Consider the following 26,981-nt stretch of genomic DNA (forward strand, 5'->3'; position numbering starts at 1 on the left):
GAATAAATCCACAGCCCACTGCTCTTAGTACTTAAATCTACTTCTATAGCTGCACAAAATATAGTTTAAACTAGGGGTCTTCAACGTTTTTCAGCCCAAGGACCCCTTTATAGCTGAGAGAGAGTTGAAGCACGGCCCCCCACTAAATATAGTATAAAATTGTATTGCACGTTAAACCTTCATCAGTGTATGTTGCATTCATGTTAATGTGTATTTTCAAACGAGAGAATACCAGCACTTACGGAACTGTCTTTTTAAGGCACTTTATTGTTTCATTATTGGTATGGTATGCTGCAAAGCACAACAACATACACGTTTCGGCCTGCCGCCTTCGTCAGCGTTGTATGCTGTAGACCAGTGGACGCCAAAGTCGCGTCCGGGGACCCCCAGGGGTACTTGAGGGAGTTCCAGGGGGTACCTAGCTAAATGATAATTTGGAACCAAATGGACCCTTATGGGTCTGTAACTCAGAGATCACACAAATTGAACCAAATGGACCCTAACGGGTTAGCATTGATTTTACAATATAAATTGGGGGTCCCAGAGATAGAAATGCCATTAAATGGGGCTCCGTAGACTAACACATGTCAAACTGGGGGTCCTTGAAATTAAACAGGCTGAGAATCACTGCTAGAGTTTATGTGGGTCCCTGGCATATATTTTCAAATGGGGGTCCGTGGGGCTAATTTGAGTCAATTTGGGGGTCCTTGACATGAAAAGGTCTGGGAACCACTGCTGTAGACAACGGAATTGTCACATTTATACTGTCCGTCGGTTATTATTACTTACACGTGTGTTCCTTCCCCGACCGTGCACCTGCTCAGAGAGATTGAGATGAGTCATGTGTGCTTCCTTGATTTAGAAATGTGTATTTTCAGACATTTAACCACGTAAACCGTCAATACTATTACTTAGTAAACTTGACCTTTGGTTCTGTACTTGGTCTGCTCCTTTTACACCAACCTCTTTGCCGAAGATAGCTGATAGATGGGCTATTTGTTTTGGCTAAAGTTCTCCTCAGAATAGAGATATCAAGTGGTTAATGTAAAAACACCCACCCTATAGTAACTCTGAAGACCCCCTAGGAGTCCCGGACCCCCTGTTAAAGACCCCTGGTCTAAACTCATAAGACTGCTGAATTTTGACAATTCATCGTGCATCCACATCCGCATCCCAGATGTAAAAAAATATATATTGTTTGTGCTGTTCTTTTTAAAAGGATGCTGGAGACACTAGTCGGGGTCCTTTCATGTCCGGCAGCTGCCAGCTAAACCCCCTTAGCAGTGTCCCAGTGCAGGGAGATGAAGACGAGGAGCTGAGGATGCTGGCCAGCCTGCAGCGGGAACAGCAGGAAGATGAAGGCGGAGCCTCTGGCCTCAGTGCCTCTCAGATCCGCCAGTGTAATGTCAGTATGAGTATGAGCAGTGATGACACATCTACCTGGACCCACATCTCCATGGTTAGTACACGTACACACTACTTACACAGTCTGTTGGAATACTAAGCCTTTATTGTTGCTCTTCCGGGCCTCACACAATTACTGTCTATCTATTATTTGCTTCCATTGTGGTGTATCCTTTCTTTCTGCACACTCTGTCCATTTGCGCGACCCCGGCTCAACCTCACTCCATCTATTTTCTATTTCCATCATACAACGTGCTGCACTCAGTGCTAATGCTCGGTTCTCTGGTGTATTCTCAGAACTAGTATGACACTGAAGAAGATAAAACTACATTAATTGAACTCTAAAAACCATTTTTAGAAGTAAGACTCCAAATTATTTTATGTCGCTTAAAAATGATCCCCAGAGGCTTTTTTTAGTTTATTTTTTGTAGAATAAAAAGATAACGCAGTTTGCTTCTGGCTATGAAAGGACATTTAAGATCTACGGCCCATTAGCATAAGTGCATTGCGGTTATGGAGATCGAACAATGGCCATCGTGGCTTTCATAGCTCTCAGTATGGTCTCAAGTGTGTGCCATTACTGCTCCTTCTGCTACATGACGATTATCATAACTGTTCATAGGGGTAATCTGCTAACACAAAAGCATAAAACTTTACCCTCACAGGTCCATTTTTATGTTAAAATATCATCCCAGATATTGCTGTGTATAAGTTTTCCATAAAGATAAATTCCAAATGGGACGTAAATGGCCTGTGTAGAACCAACTTACTCTGCACTTCACAATTATAAACACGTGACAACAGCACCACCATCAGCTTATTGAGAAATAAGAGAGATCTCCATGTCATGAAGCAATGTTTCTGGAGCTGACAAACACTGATAAAACCCATGAGGATTTCCTAGGGATATGAGCACATTATAACTGTACATTGTGCTGAGATTTTGAAACTTAATATACCTTTTGTTGCTAAATCTTTGCTGCTATTGTTTCTTAATCTATATTTTATTCCTGGCTTCTGTAATCACCCAATGTTCCCTCGCCAATTATTTCCAATACAGCCAGCTAATCAGGGTCAGCACTATCAAAAGGAAATGAATCCCTTGCTACACTCAAACCCAAGGTAAGCATTTGCCTCATCCACACACCTACAGTTAACTACTGTAACCCCAGGCTTTTGGAAACTCATTCAAACTGTAAATGTAAATCCATCACAATTAAACTAAACTTTTTACATGAATGGAAGACTAATAGCCTACAACATACTATACATAGTGATACCAACCAGACAATATTGTGCCGTGAATATACTCCCTCAAAAAGAGGGACCACAGTTTAAATAAGATGATGAATGGTGTTTTTGGCCAGGACTAGTAGCAATAATATTATTTTAGAAAATTGCAGTCATCGTGGTTTCTCATATTTTCTGATAGAAACCAATATCATGCATGCTTTAACCCTTACTGGAGTTTTTATTTCATCTTCTATCTGTGAAAACTGCCCTCAAACTCATTGTAAGATCGTTATCAGAGATGGGAGGTTGAGCTTGAGCTATGAAAACAATTATGCATACCGGTATATGCCAGCTAGGTTTTTGGCTTATTTTGTATTTCTTTGTGGCATTTTCAAGGTTTATTGTGCGAAAGAAAATATTCAGCTGTTTATTTTACTGAACCTCGAAGCAGGGATAACTGAAGGAGAAGTGTTGGGGGCTCTTGGCTTATGAACACAACAAACTGTGTTATGCCCCTTATGAAGCTCCACTACAATCTAGCTTTAAATGTGTCTACTTAAATTTAATTGTGTTATTGTTTCATAAAAAGCCTGTTAGCTATACATTAAAAAGTACAGCTAGTCTGAATCAGTCATAGTTTGTAGTGGTAATCTGTGATGCAAGCCTAGTTATTATTAATGCCCAATACATCCACAGGTTATTGATAATCATTGTGTGGTAGACCCAGCATCCTGGTCAGGGTCAACAGACCCCCCCCCCCCCCCCCCCCCCCAATTAAGCAAATGTCTGCATCTCATACACAGCCATGTAGCGTATTTCAATGTAAGACAAAAACATTGCATCACATTTCCACGATCATTTCTTTCCTTTCACATTTCGGCTCTGTACAGAATTCTTGATTGTAAGTATTCAACAATGGACTTTGGCTTCGCTATCTATATGAATTCATATTCACAGATGGTGTTCCATCACCTAATCCTGTATCAGATCACAGCTGTACAAATGAAATTACGCTCAAAAAGCAACATATTTAAAGAGCAGAGCTGCACTCCATTTTAGAGCTGTGCTTGCTTTCTGTATTTTCTTCAGACCATGCGTTCCGAGAGACACACTTAAAGTGGCCTCTCTTGTGGTGCTCTTGAACGTCCTCGCGGCACTGCGAAGCTGCACAGTTGTTTGGAGTGCGAGAGCCTTCTTGATCACCAAAATGGTCCTCTAGTTGTGCTTCAGGGTGCCGTGCTATTCCAGCACACTAATGTCTCTTCCTATATTTATGTCAGCCTCTGGCTGGCATACATGTTTCAAATCTCCTAAGTGTGCTTCCAAAAAGAGAGTAACTCATTTATTTTCGAAAGAGGCTATTTGGAACACATCATAACAAGAAATGAGATGTTAAGAGTTGCCTAGCCATGGCACCATTTTGACAGATATTTGTAGCGCTCAGCTCTGACATACAGTAATTCACCACTGTATACCCCTCACTGGGAGTCAAATGAGATCAAAATTTATGTTCTTCATCATCTTAAGATGACCTAAAATGTGTTTAACATTTCAAGTGTCTCAACCTGAGTCACTTAGCAATCTGCTGTCCCTGGAGATACTGTTGTGGAGAATGTTGTCCTTGATTTATATGTTTGCCCGGGTAAGAATAGCCTATTTTCACATGAATATTAACTTGAAAAGTTCCAACAAATGTATTTGTACAGGGTTCTGCATGTTATATAGTTAGGCAGATTCAGTCATTGTTTTCATCCATGTATTATTGCTGGTTCTCATGAATTCAAAGTGGTGTAAGAAGCTTTTAAAATGTGTTATGTTAATGTTAGGATGTCCCCCATTTCACATAGTTTCACATGATTTTTAACAACTGTAGTATCTTTACAGATATGTCCTCTTTCATGTTTCCATTTTGTGCAGCACGTTCAACTGAGATTAGGATTATACCACCACTTATTATTGTATTATTATTATTTTACAGTTCTGTGTGTGCCTCAGACCCTCCAATCACTTCTGAACTATAATTCAGTCTTGTGTCTTGTGTCTTGTGTGTGTGTGTGTGTGTGTGTGTGTGTGTGTGTGTGTGTGTGTGTGTGTGTGTGTGTGTGTGTGTGTGTGTGTGTGTGTGTGTGTGTGTGTGTGTGTGTGTGTGTGTGTGTGTGTGCACATTAGAGAAAGACAGCGAAACAGAGATCACTTTTATCTTTCTGCCCAAGCTGCAATGGCAGAAATTGCAATGGCTTTGAAACCTAATAACCACCATAATATTTTCTTCCCCCCTCATAGTTTAAGGTTAGTATACTGTTAGTGCATCCAGTGGTTTTCAGACAGAGAGAGACAGAATTTCCATCATGAATCTTCGCTGGCTCTCTGAATCACTCTGCGAGAAGCATGATGTTTTGCCTTTGGTTTGAATTACAACCCTGGTTGTTTACAAATGTTTACAAATTGCAGAATTCAAAGTATTAATCTTGAGATTGAGCGTTAATTGTTTCTACTTTTTAATTTTCATTGTGAAAATTGAGGCCACAGGTACTGAATGTCATAATTTATAATGGGTTATATTCATATGATACAAACTAATGTTAGTGAATGTTGGTGCAGACTGCAGGGAAGATCATAGGGGTAAGACAACTCCCCTCTCTTCAGTCTATTTATGAGCAGGCTACATTAAAACAGGCTCAAAAAATTGTCAGTGATGTTACCCATGTTTTAAATGGCGAGTTTGTACTTCTGCCCTCTGGGAGAAGATACAAAGAACCAAAGTGGAAGTACATCAGATTTAAAAAATAATTTGTATCAGCATCAACTAAGATGCTGAACGAGGCTCTGAAACAGCGGTAACTACGGGAGGCCTGATAATCCACATAATGTGTGCAATTGTGTAATGTTGTGTCTGACAAATTTCCCTTGTGGACAATAAAGGTCTACTGAAGACCACATTTCATATTAGCATATTTAGTGTTGGGGAGAGAGAGAGAGAGTAAAAGTTTATTAATTTAAGATTGACAAATCTGACCAATTTCAATAAGTTGTCTTGGTCCTGGGCGCATTACTCCATTTACCTCCAACTCCAACTTCCCTTGATCATCTGATCGGTTCAAAACGTATAGCTTCCATTTCACTATAGACCAAGCCTTTAACAAAATAGATTTAAGCATGTTTATTGAAAAAGACATGTGAGTGGGTTATTGAAGCAGTCTTTCTCTCTGTGTTGGACTATGGAGATCTATGGAAAAGCTGCTCCTTCTGTCCTCAAGCCCTTGGATGCAGTTTATCACTCTGCTTTGCGATTTATATCTGGTGAACCTTACAGAACTCATCACTGCATCCTATATGACAGAGTGGGTTGGCCCTCCTTGGCCGACAGGAGAAATAAACATTGGTATCGGTTTATTTTTAAAGGAAATGATGGAACTTTACCGTTGTTATAGCTATATTAAAGCTCTGCTGGATTGGAACCCTGTAACCTATAGGACACGCTCCAGTCACTGGATCACACTGAAACACAGATGTGGGGACAACAGCCTTTTGTTTTAGTGCCCCAACCACGTGGAATGACCTACAGCTTAAATTAAAGATCTGTTCTCTCATAACATACAGTCAATTTAAATCTTTGATTGCAGACTTACCCCTGTGTCTGCAACTGTTTTTAAACATAGCCTACGTGCTACGTCACACGATTTTGGACATGTTGCTGTTCTGTTCTGTTTTTGTTTATTGCTTTGAAATGTTGTATTATGTGTATCTCGACGACACTGCAAATGAGGGTGACCTCAATGTCTTTTGAGAATAAATAAGGTTTGAATTGAATTGAATTGAGTATATGGACTTGTCACATGTGTGCCATGGGACATGTCGCATAAATGGCCAAAGATCCAAAAGTGAGAAATGGTCCTCTAAGGGCGAACTAAACACAATCGTAGAGTGCGCGGCTTAGGCGGTTAAGAGCACTGAACATGAGATGGCAGGTGTGACGACGATGAGGGGAGGTGTGATCAAGGACGGAGGTCATGGACCCAGATACTTTTGGCTTTGGGGTCCAAGGCGTGACCCTGTGCAGAAGAAGGTTAACGGACCCCACCTTGAACCTGGGTTAGAAGTAGAGGAGGGAGGGAGGGTTACTGGAAACAGTCCTCAGACTCCTCACACTCTACGTTGTGAGTTTGGCAAAGCTTGTTTTAAATGCCTGATTGGCATGGGGAGTTGTGAGTTGTCATCAGCTTGTTTGAAGATAGGTGAGTGGTTGGCATGGGTGAGTTGTCATCAGCTTGACTGAAGATGGGTGAGTGGGATTACTATGCAATTACAATTGCATAGTAATCAGGGTATGGCACGTGGGCATCTGGGCGGAGTTGGAAAGTATTTTGGTCTGTAGGAGATCAATGAAGGATATTAGTTTGGCTCGTCATTACCATTAGCATGTTATATACACAGCATTGTTACTTTGAGGATAATTCAGCACAGAATGACATTTCACAGAATGTTTCTCGTTGCAGTGCTCCAGCCTCCAACACAACACATTTTATTCAGATAGGATTGTTTCAAATGAAACCTGGTGTACTGGAGGAAGAGAGATGCACGGCGAGCCTGCGGTAGCTCTCAGGCAGGGAGTATAAACTCATTTAGAGGGAGACGAGCTCCTGTGGAGGAGAGATGCAGTATCATTTCACAGTGTTACGGAAGCCAGAACCTATACGCACTCTCACAGCCGTGGGCAAGGTTGTGCCTCCCTAGCCTGGGCCAGAATGTGGACACTTGGAAATCACAGCTTGTGTCAGTCTAATAAATGATCCTCCAGCCAGGCCTGCGAGCCTGAAGCACAGAGAGCGTGTAGGAGACAGACTGGCTCAAGGGCAGAGATGGAGCGGGAGGGCTTTGCTTTTTATGCTTTTTTATTTTATTGTTCTTATGGAAGAGTTGGCGTTGATGCGGAGTTTCTTGTGTAAATGACATGTAGAGATGATTTCATAGGATGGTCAGTTTAATTTTGATGTGTTGCAAATGACAGTTTTCTTCTGTGATGTCGTCCCCAGGGAATGGATGGATGTGCTTAGCCCTCCTATTATCCCTCCAAGCCAGCAGAGGAGGTCAGACAACACATGGCACCATCACAAAGACCTTATCAGAGGTACCCTCACATTTAGCTCATATCACATTGTTCTAACCAAAACATTTACCAGTGTCAAAGGTTGCCGAAAGCTGAAATGGTACGTTTCCTATGAAGATTGAACAGAGCTTGGGGTGTACGCCTGTAAAACTGTATCCAATTAAGGATAAAACCTCCCATGAGATTGTAGCTTTCTGTCCACCACACAACTCCATAGGTGAACAAAGACAGGCTCATTACAGCTAGCTACACTGCTGTGGCACACTTACAAGGTTAATTGATGGAACCTTTTCAGTTTACAACATCATTTTAAAACCTCTTAGAAATTGTATCTTATAATTAGTTTGCATTATCATCTTTGGCGTTCTGATTAGATAAAATATTCCTCTTGGTGCATTCCATAACCTTTTTAGCAGTTAACTGCCTGACTGTCAATTTAACAGGTTCTGTAAATTAATGTGCTTTACGGTAGGGAGATTACCACAGTTTTTTTTTACAGCTTTATTATAAGGCTGCCGGGTCTGTGTGTGTTAAGCTTCTACGCCTTGATTGATTAGAGGAAAAATGGGAAATGGTAGAAGCTTTCAAATCCACCTGGGTCTTAGGTCACATTCTCACCTAATACTTGGGTAGACTCATGCGTATGGGAGGAGATTTTGGGATTCTTGCATATTTAATTTGCTGCGGTTTGCCTTCACACTGTCATCCGTAGCAATTGGAAATGCAGCAGGGGGCACCTTTATCAATGTGTTCCATTCATAAACCTAGCCTACAACACAGCCTACAACACAGTGAAATCTATGGTGATAAAATTATACTCATAACGTGCATGTGTCGTGCCGTCTGGGACTGGACCCCCCCCCCCCCCAGCTCTCTCACTATAAACATGCAGCCACGCCACGCACTTTTGGGCATGGAGGCACAGCGCTGAGCACACTGATACAACAGACAGCATCGCAAAAATGTTTACAAGTTTATTGAGATGAAAGTCCCTGCTCCCCAGTCCCCACACAGTGACAGCAGTCCATGTTTACGGCACAGACAGACAGACAGAATATTCTGTAGGCTATAATACACTGCAGTGTTTTTATGTGTTTTCTTAAGCAATTGATTAATGTACTCGTCCTCATTTCGATCAGGGCTTCAGTCTCCTCATTCGACCACGTCTAGTATCCACGGTAATGGGACATCTTTGCGCTGCGTAAAATATGCCTTTTCCGTCTCCAACTGTGTTCATCTCCTCACCCGCCACATTGTTTGCCTCATTTCCTTTATTTACTGCGGATTGCATTCACACCTGCACCGAATCGTAAACAAGTGCGATTGGAAGCGAAGCGAAACCCCCGTTTTTGCTCGGAGTAAAATGCGGTTCTTTGATACGCATTAGGATTCTAATGAGCCTTCACACCTGCCAAACGAAGTGCACTTTCTGAAAATGCGCAGCAGGATTCGTTTTAATCGCAGCAAAGCTCTCTGGTGTGAATGTGACCTTAAGGTCACCACACCTTCAGTGATTCATAGGAGACATTTCATTCCGCAAATAATAATCAGTAGCTTCATTGCCATGCTTAGAAGAACCCTAGCATCCCTATTCTGGGGGCAAATATTCTCCTAAAATAGCTGATCTACAAGCTCACAGTCACAACGCGTCTTGTCGTGAGCTTGTAGATTGGCTATTTGTATTTTCAATGCAGAGATTTGGTTTAGGGGTAAATAGCGTACCTAGTATAGAGCCCTGGGAGACCATGGTCAACTAAGTACCGGTATTTAGGGTTTAAGTGGTTAAAAAAAGGACTGATATGTTTAGATATTTAAAATGTCACACCTGTTTAACGTATCAAGACTTGGGGCAGATTCTACGAAATGTCTTCTAAGTCCCAACAGTTTTCTAAAAGAAATATCAGTGCTTTTCAAACCTTTTCGTGTCAAGGACCCCCAAAATGATATGTATTTGGTCGCGGACCCCCATTCAAAATATGTTGTAAAGAAGCAATGATTTTAGTAAAAAAAGAAAAGTGGTGTGTCTGACTGTTGGTATGTCTAACTAGACACATGCACCAGCTAGGTTACGGGTTATCTACAAGCTCAAAATGCTTTCCTAGTCTTAACAGGTTAAAGTAGTGCAATTTATTTTGGCTTGAGTTATATTATATATAAGTTATAATATTTTCCTATTATGTTACAGAAGGGGATGTGTGGGATGAAGGAGATAATGAAGAGGAGTATTTGAATCTGCTCTATGATCCTTGCCTGAACTGCTACTTTGATCCACAGACTGGGAAGTACTATGAACTAGCCTGAATAATGAGGATCAAAGTGCAGAGATTACAAGCCATTGACTTTGAAAGTTACAATTTTTGTAATGTTATAGCAAAAAGCTGCTTTTGCTACTATATGTTTTCAGCCTATTTCCCAATAGGCTATTCATTGAGTTGAGAACTGTATGACATATTGCTGAGTAAAATGTATGCCATTCATATCTGTAATTTCATGAAAGATGTAGCATCTAGATTGTGTAGACTGAGTGTACTGTAGATAGACTATAGTATGCTTCATGCAAACTGTTGATTCCTTATTTTTGTAAATATTGTAAAGTAATACAAATACTCCAATTCTTGCTGGTTAATTTGCTTGACTTTGGTCTATGTTCTACAAGAAGCACTTTTTAAACTCTAACCTGTTTTTAAATGCAGAGAAAACAAAGTGCATGTTTTTCACCAGAGCAAAACTCTGATTGAAAGAATCTTTGGCCATATAGGCTATTGGTCGATGACAAATTCTCTTTCAAGTACCATATTGAGATCTTATCTTATCTTATAATAAAGATAAAAATAATTGCATGTATTTTATGTCTTTTATGATGTGGCAATCTTAGTAGTAGAGAAAACGGTATCATGCAGTAGAAGCGCATACTTTTGAAAGAGCGATCGCCAGCAGAGATTGAAATAAGCACAAAAGGAATCAAGGCTGGATGTCCTCCAAATAGAGAAGCTAAGCAAGAAGTATGCAAGAATTAAAGTGACACTGATGTCAAACTGTTTGATTGACTATGTGGTTGTGAGAGAAAGCATTTCAGAAAGCGAGGGTGGAAAGGTATACAGTAGGTCTGTTGTTTGTTTTTTTTTTTTGTTTTTTTTTACAAAGTATATTTATTGGTTTTAACACATTTAAAGACAACAAGCAGACATTACACAACAAGAACATAACAAACAACAAAATAAATTCAAGAAAAGAAAAGAAAAACAGCTCAGACACAACACCATTATAAATGAAAAAGATTGAATATACAAGGACATGGCACGAACAATGAACCATAATGACAAGTGGCTTTTGAATTTTGATAGACTCCCATTCAGGAAATACATCCATACAGTATATAAATACATTGGTCTGTTGTTTTTAAATGTGCTATATAAATATAATTGACTTGACTTGAACAAAACGTCAATATAGGTGAAGTCTATGTTTTTGCTAGTGTATATAGGGCTTAAGTGGTTAATTGTGAATCCTGACATCTGTGTTGAAATGCAGCACATTGTATTGGACTTGGTGTCAGGTAATGTTAACCTGCAACAGAGTGGCAATACCAGATGCCAGTGAAGTACCTGTTTTCCACCTTTAGATGTCAGGCTTCGCACAGATTTTGGTTTGGTCTTTGGAGATTAGCAATAATACAGTAGAATTTAACATTTGGTGTCAGTGTGACTGTCTTTTCACATTGCCATTTAATTTAATTAATTTGACTCTATACAGAGAGAGAACAACAGCAAGCAGAATATATTGGAGAGTTTACACTTAAGTCTGCTGATGATATAATGCAGATGGTCTAATAATTGTTTTATAGGCAGTGAGAAGAAGATGTATTCAGGAGCTATGTACCATTAAAGGCTTAAGTAGTACTTTTTAAATCAATTCTGTATTTAATTAGGAGCCAATTAAGTGATCTAAGTATGAGTAATATGTTCAGCTGTGCTTGTCCCAGTTAGTACTCTGGATACATCATTTTGAATGAACTGGGGTAACTCTGGGTCCAACAAAAAAGGCATTACAGTAATCTAACCTGTTGGAGACACATGCATGGACCTGTTTTTCAGTCTGAGACATCAAGCGTTTTACTTTACTTGAGGGAGGACAGTACAGCCACACTATTTTTGTTTAGTATGTTCGTGTATTTGGTAGCCAGGGTCAGGCTGCTGCATGTAGCAGAGTTGATATAAATAGTACCATCGTAAACGGACGCTGACAGACACTGCACACACAACCAGAGCCCTCCGTTTGCATAGTTATAACAGTCGGCTAAGTTTGTATGGGTGTGTAACTGATGATTTGTTTGTATTATTTTTGTCTGACACTTGAACAGAAAAAATATGGATTTAAATGGACATTCATGTAGTCTGGATTTAATATTATACAGATATTACAAGCCAGCCACCATATTACTTCATTACTTCTGAAATCTTTGCTTCGTTTTGAAGCAGTGTGACTGATGGTGAGAATGGTAATGGGTGCATTCGTACAGAAGCCTTTAGCACCTTTCTCCAAAGTGCTTTGGCTTTATATACATACAGTAAACAATTTTCCCATTTCACACACTACCTCCTGAGCCACTGCCCCCAGCCCCCCCCCCCTTCAGTTCAGTTATCCTGAAGCTCTGTGAATGAGAGTTATAGGTTAGGTTGTTGAATGTTCACAGTGGTGTAATTAACTAATTACAAATATGAGGTCTTTTTGAGCGGTGGCACATGTCTCCAAAGAAGGGCTTTGTGTGTCCCTATGTGTATGTCTGAGTAGGACCTTTGACCCCTGCAGATCATTGGGGTCGCATTTCGGTGCTGATTGGGGTCAGGACACATAAAAAACACACAGGCCGGAAGGAGGGGTAATTACAACCCCAATGCAACCGCTCACTTCACATTATGGTGTGAGTATTTCCAATTTTCAATACTTTTTCAATATTGTACTTTTACTCCACTACAATTTTTTGAAAACTTTAGTTACTACTAGTTACTTATATTATGTAAGGGATAATATCTGGCTAGGTGGTCAAACTGGTCATTGTCGGGAGATAATTCACTGACAGGGAGTGTAACCACCGAGGCCAATCCGAGGTGGTTAATCACCCTGAAGGTGAATTATATCCCGACAATAAGCAGCTAGCCAGATATTATCCCGCTTATTACATGGCTACCTAACAGGAATTAATAAATCTCTCTGAGGATCTGGTGATGTGTCCATACCACCTCAGTTTACTCTTTATGACAGTGGTCAGAAGTGATCGCAGTAGTCTCACCTTTGATGCCATACTGATGTTGTTGTCTTTCCATGCAGGCTTGAGTTTTGCCAGGGCAGCAGTTGTTTGAGCAACTCTGGCAAGGACTTCCCGTTTGGATCATTCATCGGACACGATTGCTCCAAGGTATTTGAAGGTAGACACCGTGTCCAGTGCCTGTCCATTGACTTGGATGTCTGAGCGGATGCCACTGATGTTGTTGGTCATAATTTTGGTTTTATCTGCATGGACAAGGTTAGGGCTGATGTTATACTTCCTCATGGTCGCCCACAGCGCAGCATGTCATACCTGGTCAAAAGCTTTCTTGAAGTCTATGAACACGTGGTACAGGTGTTGTTGCAGATATCTCTCGCAGATAATCCTCAAGTTGAATATCTGTTCTGTGGTGCTTCACCCTGCCCTAAATCCAGCCTGTTCTTCAGCTATGATCAGTTCAGTTTGAGGTTTTACACTAAATAAATTGAGCCAATTAATAAATTGAGCCAAAACACACACAAAATAAAGTATTTGCGCTGGCTGCGTCTGACCAGCTGCAGGGCTGGAGCACTGTCGGAAAACAAAGAAGTGAGTTGATCAAATAGAATCCATTTTCGGGAGCAATGTTTAGCTGTAAATGACATTGTGTGTCACAGTGTGTGTGTGTGTGTGTGTGTGTGTGTGTGTGTGTGTGTGTGTGTGTGTGTGTGTGTGTGTGTGTGTGTTTACAGTACATCTTATTTATTGGTCTCTCTCATATGATGTTTGTACTTTTGTATCTTTTTCTACTGTCTGAATATGTGATGTGAATATGTGTATCTGTATGTCTGTTTTTAGTGCACTAAAACAAATTCCAATCAACTCTGTTGACATGGCAATAAAGTATTGAATCTTGAATCTACATGGCTGTCATGTTGGAAACAGCAGTAAATCAAGCGGGGTGCAGCCGGGCAGCTGGTGCTCAGAGGGTTTGATTAGGCAGCGGTCTGTTAGCGCAGCGGTCTGTTATCAAGAAATAACACACCTAGATTAAGCACTTGAAAATAGCCGATCTACAAGTGTAGATCTGCTATTTAAAAAGTAGTTTTACTTATATGTAAGTATATTTTGATGACAATACTATGACAATACTTGTACTTTTACGCAAGTAACATTTTGAACACAGGCCTTTTACTTGTAAGGATTTGTATATTGTGGTAGTGGTACTTTTAGTACTTCTTCCACCACAGAATGTTCAACCCATTCAGTGCAACAGTTCTAGCTTTGGCCAAAATGTCACATGATCCACTACCCCTTTAACTGCGTTAGTACCCGGACCTTTAACCCACTAGCCCTTTTAACACTACAGCAAACAACACCACAGACAGCCTTTAAAATCTTGAGACTACAGTATACAGGCAGCTTGACCGCCTGAAGACTAAACACAAGGTAAACAAAAAAACAAAAGAATGAAAGGAATTGTATTTTGTAACACTTGAACGTTTTATTCTTGATCTTTCAGCCTTATATTCACATGAGAGTGTTGGAGAGATAGGAAACTGAGAGAGAGGGGAGACAAACTCGGGTCCTCACTCACAAACATCTCACTGGGTCAGTGCACTACTGTAAGTGGTTGAATATGGTTCAACATTAAATAATGTAGGCTATTACATACATACTGTACATACATACATACATACATACCCGTGTGAATTGAGGTTGGGCGCTCTTATCATAGTACATCGTTCATGACGTAAATTCTCCATTCATTGTCAATGGGAATTTAATGTTTGTGTAAGACCAAAATCTACACTAATAGCTGAATACCGGTATACACCTCACTTCACCTATCCCGTAACCCTGGAGGGTCGTTGGGGCATCTGTTGACCAGCTCTCTCCATCCCTCTCTGTCCTCAGCAGCTCTCATCGCCTCACTGAGTTTCAAGTGAGTCCATTCTCCGATGTTATCTTCCCATCTTTTCTTTTGTCTGCCATCTTTTACGGTGCCTTGCAGGATGGTCTTTGCAAGGCCTGAGGATCTGGTGATGTGTCCATACCACCTCAGTTTACTCTTTATGACAGTGGTTAGAAGTGATCGCTCACCTTTGATGCCATACTGATGTTGTCTTTCCATGCAGGCTTGAGTTTTGCCAGGGCAGCAGTTCAGCAACTCTGGCAAGGACTTCCCGTTTGGATCATTCATCGGACACGATTACTCCAAGGTATTTGAAGGTAGACACCGTGTCCAGTGCCTGTCCATTGACTTGGATGTCTGAGCGGATGCCACTGATGTTGTTGGTCATCATTTTGGTTTTATCTGCATGGACAAGGTTAGGGCTGATGTTATACTTCCTCATGGTCGCCCACAGCGCAGCATGTCATACCTGGTCAAAAGCTTTCTTGAAGTCTATGAACACGTGGTACGTCGTGGTACAAGTGTTGTTGCAGATATCTCTCGCAGATAATCCTCAAGTTGAATATCTGTTCTGTGGTGCTTCACCCTGCCCTAAATCCAGCCTGTTCTTCAGCTATGATCAGTTCAGTTTGAGGTTTTAACCTATTCAATATTATTTCAGAAGGACTTTACTGGGATGGCTGATAAGATGCGAATGGTGCTGCTAGCACCCCTCAAAAATAGTATAACAAAACAAACAACAAAACAAACAGAGTTACAGACCTACATACTGTATGGTGTCTTGGTGTGTGATATGAAATAAATCGTATCTTAAACATGTGCATGTCTTAAAATACATTAGCAAGGCGCACCAATGCTGGTGTAGACGTCCAAGGCAGTCTACTGTTCTATCAAAGAAAGGCATAAAAGACTGCAACAGTTAATCAGACATTTTAGTCTACTATAAAATAAACCAATTTAGTGGAATTAATGTGTAAATGTGTAAATGTATAATTTAGTTTGATGATGTTTAATGATAGCAAAAATTGTCTTGTGTTTTTCTCATGAATAGTTAAATCCTTTCAACCCATTATTTGATCCATAGCTCTTGTTGCAGCATCCTCTGTGTCTCTAAACTAGGACCAGGTACATATACATACACAGTAGTATCATAAGCAAAAATATTTTGAGAACCGATTGGTGCATATGAAATATGATTCATCATGCATATTAAATAGAAGAGAGGCCTGAGACAACTCCCTTGAGGCAAACCACAGTCCATATTCAAAGAAGAAAAGAGGATCCACTTATTTAAACAGATTGTGTTCAATCATGTAAGACTGCACCCACTCAAGAGCAGATAATGAAAGAGCTTCTTCAGCAAAATTGTATGATCTACCAAGTTGAAAGCTCCAGTACAATCTAAAAATAATGTACTAACTAACTAGTCCCTAATCAATTTGTTCTAGCCATTGATTTGTCATTCACTGGGGCTATGGAATGGTCCTTGTCATATGCAAGATGGCTATTTAATCGCTGTTACTCGGGTGGTCTTTAAGTGCTTTACAGAGCAATGGAGGGAAAAAAAGAAAAGAAAAGCAAGGCATAAACAGCGTTTATGTATATTGTGGCCTAACAGCAAACAGCAATTACACCAGCACTTGAACACAGTTTTGGTATATTTGTACAGATTAGAGCATCACTAGTTGTCTTGGTATGTAGGGTTAGTTACTATTGAATATGTTGTTGCATTATTCAACATCTATTTCATATCATGTTGCTGTTAATCTAAAAATTATAGCGTTCTGTTACTAATACTATGTCTATCTATGCTATCATACCAATTCATATGAATTGCTTCACACAATTCATGTAAATAGTTAATATTTGGGTTGGGAGGTTGCTATGCAAATCATCCAAATAGGCGCTTGTCTGGGTATTTATTTTAGTCTAACTTTTGTCACATTCACATACATACTCTTTCCAATTGTCCCGTCCAGGGCTGTTGTGTTTCTAAGCTGTGTAGAAGTGCAGCATCGCCTCCCCATTCACACCAAACATTGCAGGAGGTGAATTAGTCTCTGGTGGATCTAGTTAATTATATGACTGGTGTTGGTCTCCCACTTCAGAGTGTGGTATACACTGTATGCCACACACTGAGACCAACACTTTAATGCCAATGAATTTAAGGGTCAACCTTTCAAACTTCAGCCTGCAGTATAACTTCAGTCTGCAGTGGCACTAGCTTGAAACCTTAAATCTGAGGGCAAATGTGATGAATATAGATATGTATTTGTAAAACGGTTGTTACGACCGGGCCTAGGGGTCATGCGTAACACAGTTCACAGTTTAGAACATACTTAGGTAAATTACCTCAGGCAGCTGTACCTACATTACCAAGACTAACCCATGCTAACAGTGAAATAAGCTCCAAAATACTGGCATGTCTAAAAACACTCAGACTGGTGTGGTTAGGGGACTGGCATGGAGGAACACATCTGATGATCAGAAGGTATAGCTTTATAGACAAATCCGTGGAGCAGTGCTCTGTAGGCCAGGTGCAGCTAATCAATGTGAGGTGTAAAGCTATGATTAATGTGACACCTTAGCTATGGTTGCGCCCAGGGCACCCCTCTGTGGAATCCATGGAGTGGTGCCCGGTAGCTCAGGTGTAGGCAATCAATGCTGAGGTGTCAAGCTGTGCTTAATGTGACACCTTAGCTATGGAGTCCAGGGCACCCCTCTGTGGATTCGTCCTCCAGTCCCTGATGACAGGAGCCAATCACCTGCATGGTTCAACCTACTAATCAACCAGTCACACTCATATCAATATGTCAACAACAGCTACAGACACAGAGTGGTGCTATTGAGCATCCTTGAAATGAATAGACAGGGATTTAACATTGTTAATTAAATTAATTCACCAAAGACACCGCTCACTTGTTTTATCTCTGGGACCCCAATCTACACCATAAAACCCTCTGTGCTAATTTCACTTGAGAGTGAACAAATGGAACCAAATAGCCCTGACAATTTTAATTTGGTCCATTAGTACTCTCAGGGTTAGAGACCTGTAGATGTCCATTTGGGCCCCTGGTGGTCCTCGACCCAATGTTGTGAACCAGTCCTCAGGTACACTGTCTGGGCCACTACATGACTTCCACAGAGTTATCCAGACGCGTTTTCACTTTCATTGCTATATGTATGTGCCTTAATCGTGACCTCTATCCTGACTATAGTGAGCACACCAGAGAACTGAGACCTCTGTGTGAACAGCCATATGGAGCACTTTAGACTGGAGTACCATGAGGATGATGATGCTGCAATTCAGTACATCATAGAAGAGAGCCTGAAAGAGAGCAAGAAACAGGAGACAGAGAGCGAGAGACATGGCTGCAGGTATGTTCACCTATGTAAGTATTTAATCAATGTATATACCGGTAGATATTATACAGATACAAAAAGGTGTCTAAAGAAAAACCGATTGGCATGAGTTTCAAGATGTGTTTTCAGGCGTGTAGTACTGAAACACTTGTGTGGACATTGGAGATCGTTTTAGTTTTAAAATGCTGTTTTTTGTATTATTATTTAATGTATTGGTGTGGATGTAGTCTTAGCCACAAAGACTGGTCAACTGTCTAGTGTTTCAATAGGAATATAGACTAAAATGTGCATTTCAATCTATGGGAATCTATAAATGGGCTAAACAAAAAGCAGGAAAAAAAGAAAAGAAAAACAATGTTTTTCTTGCATGGTTCGGTCCCATTTTCCCCCTTAAGCAAGGGTCACTGCACATCAATGCAAAGTTATTCTGATTATCTGATGATCTTAGATGAAACACTGGATGGGAGTTTCATGAGTTTGAAAATGATGTGAATCAATGCTATGACTTTTGCAGTCACCAGATCTCAACCTATTTGAACACTTCTTACATTTGTAAGAATGGCATTCCTTGAACATTCCGATTATCACCTAAAAAATGTGTTGCACAGGATTATCAAACTGAGGACTGGTATATCAAATGCAGCCAAGCCTGAGGATGGATAATGAGGGCAACAACAAATGGTGGGAAATAAGCTGTTGATCACATACGGTACCATAGACAGGGGGTCACAGCGTGACAGACAGACAGACAGACTGTGTTACATAGTAATCGCTCATTGTATTCGTAATGACTGTCAACGAGGAGCTCCCTGCTGAATGAAATGGTATTGTCATTACTCTCATATCCAACCTTTCGCTGACGTGCCTGCCCTGGGTTAGATAAGCTCAGGCAAAAATGTACGCTTCGATGATAATATACTGTATCTGTAACTGTATCTGCATAGTGTATAGGATTTGATGTGATGAAATAAGGTTTTTGTTTACAGCCATGGTTGCACTGATGGCAGTACAGAGATATTTTCTGCAATAAGAGAAGGTAATACTTGTACTATTGTGTTTATTTTATTAATGGTATCTATCATCTACTGTATTTTATGTATATAACAGTCTTAAATATGTCTTAATAGGTGATGAAAACGCAGTGAGACACCTGAGTGTGGAAAAGAAAGACAGATTTAGAGAGACAGACAGTCAAGGCTGGACTCCTCTCCATCAGGCTGCGGCCCAAACCAACCAAACTATACTGGAGCTGACATTCAGAGGTAAGAATTAGGCCCTGAAAAGATCCAGTGAATGGGCCCTCAATCCCATGCGTCATGGTGTGTACGCACACACACTAGACTACATTAAACTTGCTGTATATCATTATATCATAAATGTGAATAAACTACATTACAATGTCATCAGCCACAGGTAAAGTAGTGATAGAGAGTTCTTCACTGATTGGTCAGACTCCTCTGTGTGTTGCCGTGGAACATGGTCTATTGGAGAATGCATCATTTCTCCTCCAACAAGGTGCCAACCCTGACAGCCAGAACCACGAGCTAGACACACCACTGGTTATCGGTATGATGATTACCTTTTGAACTACTCACTCGTGCATGTGGACACTCTTGCTGCTTGCACATTGTCTACTAAAATGTAAATAATAATAATAATAATAATGTATTCAGATACTCATTAGTCTATGCATACAGTATATTCAATCATTATATATTCATTGTTGATAGACAATTATATTCATGCATATATTAATTATTGATATAAGTTTGATTGATGCGCATATATTCATTCATACAGTAATTGTAAACATTAATAGTAGTTTCTAAGCTTGCCTATTTTATTATCTCTGCCAAGAGACGTGTTGATCTGTCGAATTATTATAGTATTGAAATATTTATTAGTTTTAGATTTTTAAAGCATGGCTCCATATAGTACGCACAAACACACGCACGCACACTGATTGATTGATTTTTTTGATTGATTGATTGATTGATTTATTGAAGAATTTACAGTTTTGGAGAATTACAGAACATTCAAGCACAACTCAATACAAGACTGTTAACTAAACTGTTAAGACACCCTAAAGCATTAACATTTGTTTACTGTACTGTACATTGTACAGTGTACACAGATACCCTCTTATAGATGGCTAAGTTTAGACATTTTCGTTTGTGTGCAATCACCTCAAGTCACAGCCTATTGTTTGCTGTTCTTTGGACTTCATGGCAGCCAGCATCTACTAACTATGTTGCATTGCTGCCACCTTCTGGAGATATTCTGTTACTGTTTATTGTGTTTTTTCTTAAAGCCAGTGGGGAAAACTAAAACTAAACTACGGATACAATTCCTGCATTTGCTTTGTTCATTGTTGTCTTTATTTAGTTTTCTTTGTGTGTGATATATGACTATAATAGCAGTCTGTTCTTCCTGCAGCCATCCGCTCCAACCGCAAAGACCTGTTGGATCTGTTACTGCAGCATGACTCCCATGTGAACCAGAGGGGGGTCCACCAACGCTGTCCCCTCCACGAGGCAGCTCAGCTGGGCAGCATATACATGGTGGAGGCACTTCTCAAGGCCAAGGCCGACCCAGACCCACGCAGCGCATATGGCCTCACTCCTCTGGCTCTGGCTGCACAGAAAGGACACCTACAGGTGGTGGACACACTGCTGAAGAGAGGTGAGACAGATGGACAAAGACCTAGACAGATGTGAGCGATATCGTGATAAATATCGTTGAGACGATACAATGTCTCCACGAAATGCAGAGATATGATTTGCAGTTCTACCTTCATTTATACTTCTGTAGAACGACGGTTTCGTCAGTATTTTGGTCTGTTGTTCCTTTTTTTGTTACCTTGTGTACTGTTGAGTAAAAATAATATTGTGTATCGTGATAGATTAGATAGTGCTCGAAAATATTTTTCCATATCACCCACCCCTACACCTAAACAGGCAGATAGATGGCCAGATAGTTTGAACATGCCAACAGACAGACAAACGGATAAGAAACATTATTACCATAATCTCATTAATAGGTCTATAACTAAGTAATACCAAATGATTTGTGTTACATTATAGCACATAGGTTAGTGTTTTGCCGTATTCTATGTGCTGTGAGGTCTATAAGTACTACTGTATTACCGACTGTATTCTCTGTGTTATAGGGGCTGATGTACTATCCCAGGCAGAAGATGAGGCATCCATTTTGTTCGAGGCGGCGGACACATGCGATCCTGACGTCATCGCTCTACTGTTGTCATATGGAGCGGAAGCTAACATCCCCAAAATCACTGGACACCTGCCCATACTTCGAGCTGCACACAGAGGGAACTTGGAGTGAGACACACACACACACACACACACACACACACACACACACACACACACACACACACACACACACACACACACACTGACTTTAGACAGTCACAGGTGACCAGCAGGTGGGACTATGTCATCCTGAAGACATTGTGAATGTGTGTGTGTGTGTGTGTGTGTGTGTGTGTGTGTGTGTGTGTGTGCACGTGTGCACGTGTATTTGTTGTATTGTGTCATTGTGTGTGTGTTATTTCAGAGCTTTGCAGTTGCTGATTCCTGTAACTTCCAATGAGGCGGTGAATGACAGTGGTATGAGTCCTCTGCACTCAGCTGCTGCAGGCGGACACACACAATGTATACAGGTGTGTGTGTGTGTGTGTGTGTGTGTGTGTGTGTGTGTGTGTGTGTGTGTGTGTGTGTGTGTGTGTGTGTGTGTGTGTGTGTGTGTGTGTGTGTGTGTGTGTGTGTGTGTGTGTGTGTGTGTGTGTGTGTGTGTGTGTGTGTGTGTGTGTTAGTGGTTTGTATCTATCTCCATCAGAAGGATAGAGATATGAGGATATGTTACTGGTTGTTATTTTTCAATAGGCTGTTCTAGGGTTAAGGCCAGGGTTATAGATTAGATATCATTGTTCCCAGAGGGGACATTCATGGCGGTAAGGGTCAGGCACCGCATCAGTTCTGTATTCAGAATCAGTGTGGCCAAATAGTGCTGCGGCATCATGCCTTTGGGGCTGTTTGACAAATTCAAGGAACTGTCTTCCTGTCATCTTGAAAATTAGACCGTTCTAGTGGTCAGACTTTGGTAGACTATATGTTATTAATTACACAATAAACCGTTGAGAATTTAGTTTTCGGGTCAAACAATATTTGCAGCCGACTAGAGGGAAGGCATTTTTGAGTGTTTTTCCCTGCACTTAGTACTTCCATAACTGTGTGGGAGCTGTATGGGACGCCGTCACGTCACCTCGCCCCTTACAGCTCGCTTTTCGTTTTTGCTGTGCACATTCATGCTCCCAAGAGGAAGTCACCTTTTGATTTCGGTCGCACCCGTAACATTTATTTTAGTATGAGCATCGGACCAAACTTTCAAAGAGCAATCTGGGCAGAGGTCTTGGCAGATACATTGGTGTTGTCTATCTATTTGATTTTATTTGATGTGTTCTGAACTGCATTGGATTTACAAATCACCGCCCTCTCCTATACCCCCCAGGCCTTGCTGGAGGCAGGCTATGACCCCAACGATGTGCTACACCCCTGTGTCCGCCGTAACTATGACGACGAGCGCCAGTCAGTGCTGTACTTTGCCGTTTCAAATAACGACGCAGCGTCTGCCAGAGTGCTGCTAGAGGCTGGAGCCATGCCCAACCTAGACCCTATCAAATGTCTGCAGGTGTGTGTGTGTGCGTGTGTGTGTGTGTGTGCGTGAATCCCTTGCATTAACTCATGCAGTGCCAGTGCAGTGACCATGTCTTCCCTGTAGGTGGCGCTGTGTCATGGTAATTATGAGCTCATCAACCTGTTGTTGAGGCATGGAGGCAATGTCAACTATTACTGTAAGGTCAACACAACTCACTTCCCGTCTGCCCTCCAGTACGCCCTCTACGACAAGGTGCGTGATTCAGGTTGTGATTGTCTTTTACATTTAGCCGCAACTTTTATTAAGTCCTGTCGCACAAGGGTGCTGTGTCAGCGATGTTGATCAACCGGTTAACTGATTACTTTGTAACCACGTACGGCCAGTCCAGAGCCATCTAATAGAAGAGTTGCGATATTGAGGGGGCAGAAAACAGCCCGGTCACGTGGTTCATGTACTCATGCGAGCCCATAGACTCCAATGCATTCCGTAAACTTCCGGTTAGAAGTCTATGTAGAAGAGCCACCATTGGACTGGCCCCATGAAGTGAACGGAGTTTGCGTAACTCTGTCTATACTCTAGGGCTGTATTTTGCGTGTCTTAAGTACCAGGTCTTATTCCCTAACTTGAGTAAACTAAAGACCTGGAGGCGTGATCAATGCTCTTTGGCCACTCGGAATAGCCACATGGCATTGATCACGCCTCCAGGTCTTTAGTTTACTCAAGTTAGGGAATAAGACCTGGTACTTAAGACACGCAAAATACAGCCCTATGGCTCTGGGCCAGTCCACACCAATGCAACTCCTTGCAACATGCAACTACTTGCAACCATTAACCCTAATGACAGATGCATGCAACTCCTTGCAACTGTTTTGTTGCAAGGTGTTGCAACTTGCGACTAGTTGCATTGGTGCGTTCTGGCCTTAAAATGTCACCGTACATTTTGGTTACTACTATAAACACAGAAAAGTCGATCATAATTGTGCAGCAATATTTATCCCACAGAACAAAACAGATTTTGAAGGACAAATGTCACCCCAGCAATGCACTGTTTGTGCCTATACGGACAGTAAGGCAACAGCGCCTGAGGTGTCTCGACTCTCAAGGGCACCTGGAGGCCTTGAGGCTATCAGAGAAAAACAGTGCCCTCTTTTCCTTGATGTTAGTCTAGTCCTGTTCTCACCAGTCCTGTTCTGATCCCCAGAGGTGTCCAACAAACAACTAAATACATTCTGAATAAAACATTCTAAAAATGAATTCCTAACATACTAAGCACTGAAGATTTTCATTAACTGCTGTCATCGTTGACATTCTGTTGTCTACATTGTAGGTGATTCTGAGGATGCTGTGTAACTACGGCTATGACGTGGAGCGCTGCTTCGACTGTCCCTATGGTGACCGCTCACATATCCCTGATGACTTTGAAGGATGGTCCGACACTATCATTAAAGACAACATGGTAACCATGGCTACCATGATAACATGGATGGACAGATAGATAGCTATCACAATCTCTTACAGAGTTTTCTTTCTTACTGTGTTATCTTTGATGTTTCTCTCACTGCTGTTTCCGATTTCTTTCCCTCTCCTGATCTGCTCTTCCCCTTCTGTCTATCTGTCTGTCTGCCTGTCTCTCTCTCCATGTAGTTCTGTGAGGTGATATCAGTGAGTTTTCTACGTCACGCAGCAGGTCCTTTGGTTCGTATCATGTTGGATTATGTTAGCCACCACATCACTTTTTGCTCCATGCTCAAACCTGTCCTGGCGGAGAGTGAACAGTGGCCAGACATCTGCAGGATGCAAGGTACTTTTCTAGCCGTCTGTCCTTCTCTCTGCATTCCCTCTTATAGACAGGCTCCTTTGAAAAAAAGGAGAAAAGAAAAGAAGATGATAAATAGACAATATGATGCACACTCAAAGGGCATGTTGACAGTGCTTCTTGTTAATGGCTGAGATTGTTGACTGTGACTTTGTGTTGTCCCAGAGGCAAGAGCTAAAATGATTATCTTGTTTGTGTTCCTTCTCTTTGATAGAGATCTTCTGATAGATCGTAATAATGAAAAGAGCATTTCAATTCTCTTGTTCTGCAGATAATGTTCGTTGTTTGCAGCATCTCTGTCGTTTAAGGATACGTCAGTGTCTTGGGCGCCTGCGTCTCCGTGCGCCTGTCTTCATGAGCTTCCTGCCGTTGCCACCGCGACTCAAGGACTACATCCTGTACAAAGAGTATGACCTCTATGGCCAGCAGGGCACTGACCTCTGACCATCTACAGCAGTGGTTCTCAAAAATGTGAATGTCATATTATTAATATAGCTAATGTATTTGTCTGCGGAACCCTATCTGCAAAGATGTTGTGCCAGGAACCCCCATACAAGATGTGTGTTGTTAAAATGTTTTTAAAATATTCCAAATGTTTAAAAAGAAACAATATAATAGCAGAACTACAAGCTCACAACGAGTCACATCATGACACATTGTGAACTTATGTATTGGATATAGGGCACCCTGGAACCCCCTCAAGGAACACTAGCTATTCCAAAGTGATCCCCTCTAGTATGTTTAATTTGGTGTAATTCATCTACCAGCTAACTGTTTGTTTAGCATTATAAAAGTCCAAAGGTTCACCAGTGGCATGTTTAGCACATTAACTTTGATTGATCGATTGAAATTTTATTCAGTTTGGAGATATGGGTACAGTTCAAAAGAGGTCAATACAAAAACTGCTACTGCAAGGATATATCCAGGAAAAGCACGAAGACTTGTTAGATCAGGGTCCTCCATTTTCAATTAATCAGAATATTTACATGTATGTAGTATATACAATTATACATACAAATATACACCTCTATGAGTAAAAAGGGAAAAACAGTATGGGGGAAAGGGGGGGGGGATCCCATTTTTACCGGGGCCAGTTTGAATTTCAGCAGTTCGTAGGTGCTTTTTGAGAGCGGTTTTGAAGGAGTCTAGGGATTCACATTTCTTAATCCTTTCAAATATACGAATAATGTTCGTACCCCCCAGCTATGGGACGTTATCTGCTAAGTACAAACATATTCGTACGAATCGTACCCCCGTTTATATGAAGCGGTTGAGACGAAAGTCAGCTTTTAACATTGGTCCGGTTCACTATACAGCACCGTTTATTTCTTGTGTGTAGATTCCCTATATGTGAGATCCGATCTGTGAACAGTGAAGAGGCACCTGTTACCTCCAGCCTTCGTTACAAATACAACACAGGTCAAACATTTATCATAAAAAAATAATATTTCTGAAAGTAGTACAACCGTGTGTGTGTGTGTGTGTGTGTGTGTGTGAGAGAGACGCAACTTGGCCTGTTGAAGCGCCACCATGAGGCTGATTTGAAAACTGTCAAGTGGCATTTCTTCCTCAGCCTATAGTGGATATGCACGGCTTAGGATACACTGCCATGTCTTCCTTCTCAGAATGCATTTCTTTCATGTGGATTCCAATTTCCAAGGGATTCGATTTCCCAAAAGTTGCGTAACTGATCTGACAGTGCCTGTTCCTCGATCTCCGACGCTGATGTGCATCACTTCGATGTCCACAACTTCAGTTAAGATATTTAGCGTGGTGACTTCTCCTTGCACCAGCCATCCAAATACACTTTCCAGTGAGCAACTAGTCCTTCATTCAGTCTCTCCATTTTTCCTGTGATTATTTTTCCAATATTGGTCTCCGCCAATTAGGACTCCTAATTCCACTGCATCCATCCCTATGATGGGTACATGCTATGGGCATTGCATTCCTTTTGCTTCGAATGGGGCCAAAGGCCCTATCCTATGTTTAGAGTACCAACTGTACCACTGTTGCACCACTCACTTCAGACCCGGTCTGATTTTTATATAAATAAAGCTTTTTAGAAAACGTTTTAGAAAACAATTGATGATTCTCCTAAAATTGGAAATTGCCAAATCAATTAATATGAAAGAACGATGGAGGGCCCAGTCGTCTTCATGTATTTGTTTAATTGTATTTGATTACGGAGGAAATTAACTACGAATCATTTGTCGCCATC

The 26,981-nt window shown here is 41.1% G+C and overlaps 2 protein-coding genes across 4 annotated transcripts in view; both read left to right on the top strand.

Annotated features, from left to right (window-relative positions):
- Positions 1–10,045, top strand: part of cfap20dc (CFAP20 domain containing) — a gene marked incomplete at both ends in the record, with an annotated part of 28,366 nt that extends 18,321 nt beyond the window's left edge. The window contains 4 exons of the mRNA XM_080790337.1: positions 1,220–1,459; positions 2,465–2,526; positions 7,671–7,765; positions 9,930–10,045. Coding sequence (XP_080646463.1) covers positions 1,220–1,459; positions 2,465–2,526; positions 7,671–7,765; positions 9,930–10,045 — 513 coding nt within the window. The remainder of the gene's footprint in view (positions 1–1,219; positions 1,460–2,464; positions 2,527–7,670; positions 7,766–9,929) is intronic.
- A 4,329-nt stretch (positions 10,046–14,374) lies between these two features.
- Positions 14,375–26,549, top strand: asb14a (ankyrin repeat and SOCS box containing 14a). 3 transcript variants are annotated; one of them, XM_080787973.1, is made up of 15 exons: positions 14,375–14,614; positions 14,907–14,934; positions 15,128–15,211; positions 18,123–18,282; positions 19,254–19,303; positions 19,395–19,529; positions 19,675–19,833; positions 20,704–20,949; positions 21,437–21,608; positions 21,847–21,952; positions 22,801–22,980; positions 23,071–23,199; positions 24,275–24,403; positions 24,592–24,748; positions 25,035–26,549. In XM_080787973.1, the coding sequence occupies exons 4-15, from the start codon at positions 18,164–18,166 to the stop codon at positions 25,205–25,207; spliced, it is 1,755 nt and encodes a 584-aa protein (XP_080644099.1). In that variant the 5' UTR covers positions 14,375–14,614; positions 14,907–14,934; positions 15,128–15,211; positions 18,123–18,163; the 3' UTR covers positions 25,208–26,549. The 3 variants fall into 3 exon arrangements, with proteins under 3 accessions (XP_080644099.1, XP_080644100.1, XP_080644101.1); XM_080787974.1 differs by having other exon boundaries at positions 24,592–24,642; positions 25,035–25,206; XM_080787975.1 differs by having other exon boundaries at positions 24,592–24,609; positions 25,035–25,206.
- The last annotated feature ends 432 nt before the right edge of the window (positions 26,550–26,981 follow it).

The sequence above is a fragment of the Protomyctophum bolini genome, assembly GCF_963924005.1.
Source record: "Protomyctophum bolini genome assembly, chromosome: 2".
Classification (NCBI taxonomy): Eukaryota; Metazoa; Chordata; class Actinopteri; order Myctophiformes; family Myctophidae; genus Protomyctophum; species Protomyctophum bolini.